Source organism: Juglans microcarpa x Juglans regia, chromosome 7S (assembly GCF_004785595.1).
Source record: "Juglans microcarpa x Juglans regia isolate MS1-56 chromosome 7S, Jm3101_v1.0, whole genome shotgun sequence".
In the NCBI taxonomy this organism is placed as follows: Eukaryota; Viridiplantae; Streptophyta; class Magnoliopsida; order Fagales; family Juglandaceae; genus Juglans; species Juglans microcarpa x Juglans regia.
The window spans coordinates 20508318-20520189 of NC_054607.1; the positions used below are offsets into that span (position 1 = coordinate 20508318).

An 11872-nucleotide genomic window follows, 5' to 3' on the forward strand; every position below is an offset into this window, starting at 1 on the left:
AGAGAGAGAGAGAGATTCCAAGAAAGCAAACATATTTCACCCATATATTTTGTGAATCGGTATAGTACCCACGCAAACTCCTACACCTATAATCTAAGAAGAAAAAATTCAAGTTTTCATGCATTTTGGAGAGAGTGAGAGATAGAGAGAGAGATTCCAATGTTTACCTCAACACTGAGAGCAAAGCTTGAAGTTGGATGATCGGTGATGGAAGCAGAGAGCGTAGTCGAGGAAGAAGGCTCTGCTTCTGTCTTTGGTGCCAAACAACAGAGAAAGCGTGGGAAAGAGAGAGATAGTCTGAAATGAGAATAAAAGAAATATGAAGGAATTCGGAAATGAAGATGAGGAGGAAAGAGAAATTAATTAAAAAAGTTTACAAGCATGAACATGATTCTATAGATGTAGCGGGATCACTGTATCAAAATGTAAAATATTTGTAAAATACAAGATCTGATAGAGTCCTCTTTTAACAACATTTCTTTATATTTTGAAGAAAACTCTACTTTACAAGAGCCATTGGGAGTGCTCTCAGAGTTTATTATCAAAATTTAAGATCCGGAATAAAAAAGAAATAAATATATAAAATGAATATTTAGCAGTTCAAGTAAATTATTCAAATAATTTAAATATATAATAAATATTATGAATATATTTATATATCAATATCTAAATCTTATTATCAAGAGTAAAAACAGAATCAAATTTAAAGAAAGAAAGAGAAAAGTAAAATATTTCTACGAAAAAGATCGTTTTCAAAGTCTTATATTTTACATCCCAAATTATCGAAGATTTATATCCCGTTTGGATACAAAAAGTGTTCATCTCATCTCATCTCATTATTATAATTTTTTTAAATTCTCACACAAAATATAATAAACAATTCAATTTTTTCAAATCTCAAAACAATAATAATATTTTATTCAACTTTCATATCAACTACTCATCTCATCTCAACTCACTATCTAAATAGTACCTTATACTTTATACCTAATTTAACTATGACTATTAAGGGTTATGTATTTGAGTAATGAGATGAGACGAGAATTTCGTGAATAGTAGTGAAATGGTTTGAGTAAAAAGATTTTATTGAGTTTTAGGAAATAATAGAAAATATTTATTATAAAATTAAAGTATTGTTAGAATATAATTTTTAATATTATATTTATTTTGAAATTTGAAAAAAAAAATGTATTATTTTTTGTGTTTTGTTTGGAAGTTTAGGAAAATTATAAAAATTAGATGTAAACGTTAAAAATTTGAAATTAAAAAGTATTTCATGTGTTTGAGTGATCATGTTAGAATGAAAATTATGAGAAGTTTTGAGATGAGATGAGATAATATCATCTTACTTCCCAAACAAACCATATGATATATTAATGAATGAAACGAGAATTTTAATGACAATATCTCAATATATAATGTAAGATGTCAATTTTTAGGGTCAATTTTAATAGTTTGGAATAGCATTAACCCAAAATGTCAATCTAGTGTTAATTTAATTTAATAATTGTTAATTTTAAAAGAGAATGCGGTGTAAATATGACTTTTACGCCCTACAATATTCAAAATTACTACATTATTATTCTCATATGTAAAACACACGATTAAAAAATAAATTTATAAAAATATTAAAAAAATACAACTGGATTTGTAAACTTCATATGTTTATGAATGGAATAACGAAGAGAATGATGCAATATGCACCAATTTCCCTTGTAGTATGCAAAAGAAAAAAGACCCAAAACACTTCATGTATGTATTGCACATATATAACAGAATACAATACTTTTTCCCAGGAGTGACAGTCATGAGGAAAAATATATCTTTAGTGGAAAAAAAGTTTTTGTCACCAATTTGTTCCGTGGAAGACTCGTGGCATATAATTGGTGAAGAAAAAGTCTTTTTCTACCAAACCACAAGTTTATGGAAAAAACCTTCTTTTTTCCGCAACATTCGTGGAAGTTAAAATATTTTTTCTTCGTGGCAAATAAGGTCTCATCTGGTATAATGTGGTGGGAAATAAAATCATTCTCCATGGGAAGAGGTTGTGGCAAAAAATATTTACCCATGACACATTTTATAGAAAAAATTCTTTGATATTTTCAATAAAATACTTTCCTGAGAAATATATATTTTTCACAAAGTATTTCGTCAGAAATACGAAAATACTTATTTATGAAGAAATCTTATCGCGGGAAATAATCACTTCCGGGGAAAAAAAAAACATTTGCCACAAATTGCATTCACAACAAATGCTAAGAAATTTCAGGAAAAAAAATTGTAAAATAAAAAAATGAGACTGAGCTGATATGTCATAACAAATTGGATATCCGAACCTTGGATATCCAAATTCACGCTTATAATAATTTTAAAAAATATATAAAATTGTGTCAACATTCACAAGAAAAACTTCTAATGAGAACCCATGAGAGGAAATTGCGCATACAATTTATACACATACACCACACAACCACAAAACTTTATAAGTTACAATTCATGACTCCATAAAATTACAATCATACAATCCATTCAAGTTTTATAAGATCAACATATAATCCATTTAAAGTACTCATTTATTTTTCCAAGCTTCATCCATACTCAATACATATACACAAATTTCTCTATTAAACCAACATCATCATCATACTTCACAAACTCACTACAACTCCATCACTTAATCCCAACACTTCAAAACAATTCATCTTCATCCCAACTTCATTCCATGCTCAAACATCAACACAAGTGAAGCCACTCTATTCCATCAACTCTATTGCAATCCAAATAGGCTATCGCCCAACCAAAAAAAAAAAAAAATCCACTTTAGAACCATAAAGTAATGCATAGATATGATTGCTTCTAATCAATACGACCAAATTAAATATTCATAAAAACAAAAATATGAAAGAGAAGTGCAATACATAAATTAGTGGGGCATGGTTTAAAAAGAAATACCAATATAGATAGAAAGAGAATAGAAATAGAAATATTAAGTATTCAAGATTTAAAAATAAATACTAGTAAAACAGTATCACACCCTTAAACCCTTACCTAAAACACATCAAGAATAACTCCATATCTTGATTAGAGACAACAAATTAGAGAATAAAAAACTGAAAAAAACTACTCAGAATACAAATTATAATAACTCCATACCTTGATTACTCGCTTGGGCCACCTTGATTCCTCTCATTTTCCACCTTGATTACTCGCTTGGGCCACCTTGATTCTTCTCATTTTCCTACTTTGATTGCTAGCTACCGACTCATGTGGATGTACCCTTGTTACGAGACAAGATTGAACTCCATGATTGTGGATAACAACTCCAACATTACACATCCCATATGCCTGGAAAAAATAAAATCACAAAAATCAAGATAGAGAAAAAAATTTCCAATTAGAAGCCAGCTTAACAAATATCTAACTACCATTAACAATTCCATATAAAGTCATAACCAAAAGAATCCATTCCCCAAAAGCAATACGAAGATGAAAAGACATATAGGCTAACGCATTAGCCAAATTGTAAAAGATAGATCTAATGTAAAATCAGAACTGTATCTCCATAAATACTCATTACTACAGATAGAATAATGTAAAATCTGGAAAAAGGGACGTGAGGAAAATTAGAACCAAAGGCATCTCCATGTAAGTGGCTTGGACTGACAAGAATACCATAATCACACCAATTTGCACATAACTAACATCCTTAATTGTTCTAGAAACAATTCTCATGATTAAATACTACAAAGTACTCTAAAAAATTACTAAAGATCAACAGCTTTTTTAGATTCAAAATAAAAATGAAAGAAAACAGCTAACATGCCTCTCCAAGAGGTACAAAAATAAACTTTTGCATATCCACAAAAAATACCATACCCTTTTCAAGAGGTACAAAAATTAGATACAGTATCTCCACAAACTGAGAATGCAAATGAGAGGACTAGTCAAATCAAGTAGGTTCCATGCAAAAGTGTATTAATTGGTCAGAACAGGGAAGTCCAAGAGGAAGACATGGAGCTTCTAGTGTTGGACCCAAAGTTTTAAAAATCGTTTCGTACCGGCCGGTACGGCCGATATTTGCCGTACTGGCCATTGGGCCGGTACAGATACTACCTGTATTTCGTACCGGCTTAAATATCGGCCGTACCGGCCGGTACCGGCCGTTTCGGCCTAAATTTCGGCCTGTAGCGGCCTAAATTTCGGCCTGTACCGGCCGATATTTCGGCCTTCATTTTTTTTCCCATTTTTTCAAACTACAAGTTCATTTTTTGACCCCCAATTTAGACTAGACTATTTATAATTTATATATATGTATGTATTTATATATAATTTATTCATATATAAACTATTATTTTAGAATATAATTGTTATATGTATTTATATATATAATTTATTCATATATCGACTATCCTGAAACGGTACACGAAACGGTACCGGTACCGAAATATTTCGTTCCAGTGCCTTGACCGGTACGCCATCCGGTACGGTATTCAAAACATTGGTTGGACCTATCCATAATTTCTAGAGCCACTGATATTACTAGCAGAGGAGACTGTAGGCTATAGCATTGATATTACTATCAAACCTGTTCCCTCCCATCTCCATTCCAAAGGACGCTCGATGCACTTGAACCACCAAAAACACTAGCCACTAGCGCAAACAAAGGAAAATTTACGACTTTTTATTTTCCTTTCTTTTTGTGCTGAAAATTCATAAGCAACTTAACTTTTTGAGAAGATATATGATTTCCCAAAATTATACAACACAAATCAAAATAGAAAAAAGGAAGGGAACAAAGAGATCAGTACCATCAAAACAGAAAAAAGGAAGGGAAAAAAAAAGGAAAAATATGTGGAACCACACTCAGCAACAAACTAGCACTTCAGTCGTAACATATCTATCTTTCTAGCCTTTTCGTCATCATCTTAGGCCTCATTTGAGGAGCTTCCCCTGATCAGGGAACCAACACTACACCATAACAACTATTTGTTGGGCCTTGAATGGATTTATGCATGTTATCAACATATTGATCATAAATAGATTGAATAGATTGAACAATTTTCAATAGATTGTGAAGAATATATTCAAATAAAGAATGTGAACATCATTATCAGAGCACAAGCCATCATTACAACAAAAACTAGCACAAGAAGAAGTGAAATAAGGAGTAAGCTAATCACATATTCAACTAAATTACTTTTCAATAGATACATAACTATAGGTACATAACAATAAAATAGGGACAATACAATAATAGTCTACCTTAAGAGGCTATGTGGGTCGTATGGGTGATCAAACCAGAGAAAGGGAGAGTGGGGAAGGCCTTGGGTTGGGCATGGGGGGGCTAAGGAAGAGGAGGTGGTGGTTGTGGCGAGCCTGTGACAGTGAGTGGTAGAGAAGTAGGTTGTAGGCAGCGGATCTGGGTGGTGGAGACTCATGAGAGAAAGAGGGAGTTACAGGGAAGGGAGAGATCGTGGGGAAGCTGGGGGATGATCGGAGGGAGTCGGCGAGGGGTTGTCAGTGTCGTCAAAGATGAACGGCGGTGGCTTGGGTTTGGGTTGCGACGACGACGTGGAGAAGTCGAGAGGGAAGGAGGCTCGTTTCGAGTGAGGAGAAGAGGGAGAGAGAGGCGTCGTGGGGAGGTTGGGTTCGGCGAGAGGTGGTTGTGGCGCTGTAGTGGTGGCCGGCAGCTGGGCTATAGCCAAAGGAGAAGATAGGGAAGATGGGAGGGGTTCCGTTGGCTGCAAGGGGGAGGGAAAAGAGAAGTGAGGGGGAAAAGAGAAGAGATAGGTTTTAATTTAGGCCATTTATCTTGGGTCTTCATATTGATCTGATGGTGAAGATTAAAACATTGAAATAAATTAAGTAAAATGATAGGAATTAAGATAGAAAAATCATATCATAAATCTAAACTCAACTTGAATTATAGAAATACTATTATTTCATCATTAAATAAATGATAAAGTTTTGCTAAATATTTTTAAAAGAATAAAAACATCTAATTAAATAGAGTTTTTAACATAAATTAAAATAATGCATATCACATAATATTCTTAATAGATGAAATCATTTAAATAAAATTATTGTTTATAACTATATATTATTTTTGGCTATTCCAAAAATACAAAGCGGCTTACTTAAAAATCAGCTAATTATTTGTCACGAATATATATCTTGAAAAAAACATTCGTGGGAAAAGACCATATTCGTCAGAAAAGACCATATTTAATTTTATTAGTATTTGCGACGGGTTGTTATTGCCGTAACAACTAATAACGTTCCCACAAATACTAATAACCCAAAATTAAAATAGGTTTGACAAGTAAAATTATTTGCGGCAATAAGACGTCGCTGCAAAAAGCTAATAACCTTGTGGCAAAAACTAATAATCCACGGAAGGAAAGTATTTCTATAAGTTTATTTGCGGCGACTTGTTATCACCGCAAAAATCGTTTATTTCATCGCAAAAAGTTGTTTTTCCACAAAATTTTACTTGCTGACGTGATCTTGTGACAAAAGGCTTATTTTTTTCCTACGACCAGTTTTCGTGTCATCAACATGACACTATTTGACAATCGTATATCTTGAAAAAAAAATTGTGGAAAAAGCTCATATTTGTTGTAGTGTGCATGCTGGTGTGGTTGTTTATTTTCTTTTGGTTTGTAGATTATTCTGAATACTCCAATTATGAGAAATGCTACTCATTATTCCCATATCACATATTTCTTTTGAAAAAAATAGAATTCACAATAAAAAATATAATTTTTTCATATAGATCCCAATTTTTTCTTTATCTTTTTAAATGAAGTTTGCGAGATAATTTACATATTCAAGTCACATGATCATTTCGTGAATTTATTTTTATGACTAAAACATTTTTCAAATATAAATATTAATTTCTAAATGAATATATAGGAGTACGAAAAGTGATAACTCATTATCATTTACATGATCGATCCCAGTGACCAGTCCTGGCTGTTTGTATCGTGGAATATTGCTTGGAACACTGTCACAAAGTCAAAATCATAAATTTCAAGGTACATATATGGCTAAAGGGGAACCTTGGTACGTACTTGATCGGATTTATAAGCTAGCTGGGTCAGTTTTCAATCGGCAAGTGATCAATAACGAAACTCGATTTGATGATCAAGAACCATTACAGACTGTTCGAATAAGATAAAGTTGAAATCCTAGCTTCTTAATTTGGTTTTGCAATGAAACTCAATACCAGTAACATTATAAAGAAACAAGCAAAAAAAACAAAAAACCAGTGCATGCATGCAGTAAAATATTTGGTTTCCTACACGGCCTAAAAGTTAGTTCCGGCCATGTCCACAGGCAGATTTTCCTCCAAACATCCTAGTCATTCCACATTGAGAAAACATTGGGATTCGATCCCTGAACCGAGTCCTCCGACCAGCCGCCATAACCCCCAGAAGGCATGTCGTAGTCAACCTTCACGAGTGCGAGTTCATCCGCAGATCCCGCTGCATTGCCTGACGTGGAATTAGAAGCCATGGCAACCACCCCATTCCCCAGATATCCTCCAGTACTGTAATTTCCACTAGAACTGCCATCATTCTCCATCACATGATGAGATGACGAAGATGATCCCATGTTCATCAAACCCTGAAGAAAAGCCGGGTGGCTCTGAAGGTAACTGTTGTAAAACGGAGAATTATTCTGGCCTGGCTGGGGAAGATTATAATTAGTACCATGTTGCTGGTGCAAATGGAGCTGGGTTTGTATGTAACTTTGGTGGAATGAAGGGTCTTGGGTGTACTGAGAAATCTCCTGGTTTTGTAAAGTTAGCAAAGGTTGGGGTTGCTCAAATGGCGGCGGCTGCTGATGCTGCATTAGAGGGAATGTTTGTAACCTGCTTGAGCTTGAGCCACCATATTGATGAAAGCTTGAGCCAAGGGCAATCATTTCTTCACGTTTTCTTGAAGATTCGATGGCTTGAGCCTCCTTTAGTCGTTTGGCTGCCCCTCCCCCAATTGGAAGAGTGTTGCTTTCGAGAATGCTCTTAACGTCATAACGATTCATGTCAAAGTTGGTGACTGCATTAAGGCCTCTGAACTTTATTGCTGCAATGTCATATGCTTCTGCTGCTTCCTCCTCCGTACCTTTATGATTTATATATTAAGAATTAAATAATGGTGAAATCTTTATGGCGAACTTTTCTTTAATTTGTAATATTCGATGGGATCTTCTTAAAAAGTGCTTGCATAATCTATATATGGAGTTTTCTTTTTTGCGAGGCTAAAATATTTTGCATGTAGATCATGACTTACTGAAAGTTCCCAAATAAAGATCTTTGTTTCCTGCAACTCTGCCAATTCTTGCTTGCCATCTTCCATGTTGATGGTGCCTGTTCAAATATGTTGTCATGAGAAATTGAGAGATAGAGAGAGACTAGAGAGCCTCTTTTCTTGTAATGTACCTTGTAACTCCGCGATACATGGATGCACCCCTAGAAAAGCCACTACTCTTCCTGAAATTGATCACCAATAGAAGAAAATGTAGAACTTAGTTGCAAGTAACTCGAGAAAAGAAACAGATAATTGTTCTCGTAACGATAAAATAACTCTAGGGATCAAGCACAAATGCTGCATGTAACTATATGTTCATTATGAAGACATTGCTCATTGTCATGAATATCTTCCAGACAGAGAAAATGGGTTGGGCAATGTTGGCATGTTAAATCTAGTCTGCATGATTTTTCCACATACCAAGATTTTACTGAGTCAAATTTCACTCCTGCAAGCTATTAACGCCATCAATATCTCACCTTCTAATAGAGGCCACAAATTCCTGTCTTGTCATGTGCTTCATCTCCTCCAATTCCTTCTCATAGTTACTGATCTGCAAAAGCCAATTGAATCAGTATCCACAAATTAGAACCAGCCCAAGTACATTAATGACACAAATGCAGCATGGCATGCATTTGTATCCCAGATGGCCACGACAGAAATGGCAGCACAAACTTACTTGAAAATTGGTAGTGGTGGATGTTCCCCAGTATTTCAGTGCAGCAAGATCATAGGCCCTAGCTGCCTTCTCTTCTTTGTCATACCCACCTGCTCAAAAGAAGAATTAAAATAAATACAATAAGAAGATGTTATTACTTTGAAAAACACTAATATAGAAAATGAATAAAAGAAGTTTGAAATTAAGAAGTTAAGGGAGAAAATCGTGCTCACCTAAATAAACTGCAAGAGAAGATGCAAAGGATCAAGAGAATCATCGAGTTAGTAACGTTCGAAATAGCTAGCAATTAGGTAATGCCCAAAAAGGAAAAATAAGCCCTTGAAAAATGTTAAGTTACCTTGGCGACCTTTTCTTGATTGCCCTTCCCTTCTACAACTATTATCCCAAAGATGAGCTTCATACCTACCTGTCCATCTATGCCTATATTTGCAGAGAATACAAATTAATAGTATAAATCAAGCAACGTAAAGATTGAGATGTTCTGAGGCGAAACAGTACAATTGCACTATCAATAGATGCAAGTAGATATACAAACCTAGTTACACCACGATATATTGATGTTCTTTGCCCAAAAGTATCCAAAGACCTTCTAGGAGTGGCTTCAACATTATTAGGACTATCACCACTGGCTTCGCATGAAGCCGATCCTTTACCACTACCCATGGATAATGTCAATGACTGCATACTATTCGCATTTTCTTGAAATTCATATTGACTAGAGGTGGCTATTACTGGGTTTTGCACTGGCACTAGACTATTGTTTTGGAATAGGTAACCAGAATCATTAGCCTGAATTTCGTTGAAGGCTACAAGATCTGATTGATTTTCAGATTTGCTCACGCCTAGAAAATCAGCAACCTTTGGAACTTCATTACTGGCATGGGTATTCATTAGATTCCACTCTGCAAATGTACAGCATAATATGAAAGTGAGAGAGGAGGAGATCAAGAAAAATAGGAGGAGGATAAGAAGAAGAGGAAAGACTAGAAAGTACCTTGGCTTTGGAATGGATTTTCCATTTGATCATTCACTAGCCCTAGAGAAAAGTGATGAGACGGAGTTGTTTGCAGATGTGCTGGTAAGGAAGAATGAGTGGGAGAAAGAGGAAAGGAAAGCCAGTTGTTTGAATTCATGGAGCCGATGTTCGATTCTTTGACTATCTATATATATGTTTGTTCTTCAACAAATCAAGAATCCCCTGCATGAGAGAACAAAACAGAATTAGACTACTAATGGAGCGATATAAATGATTGAGGGAAAGAAAAGATTGGAAGCACTGGAAAAACTTCGATGGGTCTAACCAAGTGACTAGGGTTTGCAACAGTCAATCGGTATCTCTCTCTATCTCTCAGACAGCTTTTATTGCTTAGGCGAAAGGAGAGGAGACTGGAAAGAGAAAATCTTGATGTATAGTCCTGTACTACACGAATAATTGCTTTCTTAAAACGTGCTTCTGATCCTACTAACCCCTCTAGCAATGGTCATTTTTTGTGGTCTAACTCTCTTCAACGTATCCAACGCTTCAAACAAGGTCAGATCATCCTATTATAATGTATATTATTGATTCAGGATAGCATTATTAAATCCATAAGAAAGTATGAAGGTCGAAGGACACGATCGAGTGTCATACTAAACTATATATATATATATATATGAGAGTTGAGCTTCTTCGGTGTTTGTACTAAGACAAACCCACAATTCCAAGTGGAAAAATCCAAACCCACCCCTTTTTCTCTCTCTACCCACTTGGTTTATTGGAACTCTCGTCCTCGTTCTGTGCAATAAATGACTCCCCAAAGCCCAGCATTCCCACACTCATGCAATTCATCTCAGCCTCAATATTGACACTCTACGTAAAGTTAACCGACCTCTGATCTCTCTCTCTCTCTCTCTCTCTCTCTCTCTCTCTCTCTCTCTCTCTCTCTCTCTGATCTCTCTCACACTCTCATCTCCATGGCCAAACTAAGGTTGTAACAGACGATCAAACCCTGTAACTACAGATCTCCCTACTGGGTACTCACCACCCAATTTGTGGATCCCCGAGTCCTGCATGTGTTAAAGATGCATGTGTACGGACATGCAATATTTTAGGGGAAAAATCCGACATATTAAATAATTAAAGTACTAGAGAAAGAGTAAGAATTGCTCTTGTTCAAATAACATCAACTCTGTTCAATATATATATATATATATATATATAAAAAAAAAAAGAATACAACTATAGATTAATGAAGGATTTCGTTTGGTTCCCCCAAGTAGAAATCTGTATGTTGACCACCTTGTCGATTTTCGCACCCGTCAAAGACTTGTAAATTAAAATTTGAAAATGCATGTCAGTAGAACTTATTCATCCCAAAATAAAAAGAAGATACTGCATGGTACTATAACTCATGTCGATCCATTACAAAGTATAGAGTACTTGTGCAATGCTTTCTGTCGTCCAGAATATATTTACAAGTCCAAAGCCTAAAAGAATAGAATTGACAAAGTGATCATATATACTACATTAACCCAAGTACTTTTACTGGATGTACACATGCATATACAGCATTCAGTGAACGACCATGGTAAAAGCAGTACTTATATATATACTAAATGTTTGAAATGCCACTAGCTATAAATATTTTGACATAGTCACTACAATAAAAATAAGTATTTGTAAATAATTATTTGTGACGATAATAACTACTATTTGAAACAAAAATAGACTCATTTTAACATAAAATAGTCATTTTCACAAAAAATAATTGGCAACAAGCACTTTTCTTACCGTGACAATTTACTTTCCTACAATATTTTCTCAAAGAATTTATCTGCATCATTGGAATGAATTTTTCATTAGATAAAATAATCATTAATCAAACGTCCAACATTAGGCTAG

At 34.6% G+C, this 11872-nt stretch overlaps 1 protein-coding gene across 1 annotated transcript; it reads right to left on the reverse strand.

Moving 5' to 3' along the window:
- Nucleotides 1-7203: 7203 nt before the first annotated feature.
- LOC121241394 (AP2-like ethylene-responsive transcription factor PLT2) lies at nt 7204-10182 on the reverse strand. Its single transcript, XM_041139150.1, has 9 exons — nt 9986-10182; nt 9527-9893; nt 9329-9411; nt 9204-9212; nt 8992-9080; nt 8792-8865; nt 8444-8494; nt 8295-8371; nt 7204-8126 (listed from the first exon to the last, which is right to left on the reverse strand). The coding sequence occupies exons 1-9, from the start codon at nt 10122-10124 to the stop codon at nt 7360-7362; spliced, it is 1656 nt and encodes a 551-aa protein (XP_040995084.1). The 5' UTR covers nt 10125-10182; the 3' UTR covers nt 7204-7359.
- Nucleotides 10183-11872: the final 1690 nt, after the last annotated feature.

Coding starts and splice junctions, on each gene's coding strand:
- LOC121241394 (XM_041139150.1), bottom strand. CDS start 10,124: ATGAATTCAAACAACTGGCTTTCCTTTCCTCTTTCTCCCACTCATTCT. Junction 8,495..8,791: donor TTTGTGGCCTCTATTAGAAG/GTGAGATATTGA, acceptor GATCAATTTCAG/GAAGAGTAGTGGCTTTTCTA. Junction 8,127..8,294: donor TCTTTATTTGGGAACTTTCA/GTAAGTCATGAT, acceptor TAAATCATAAAG/GTACGGAGGAGGAAGCAGCA.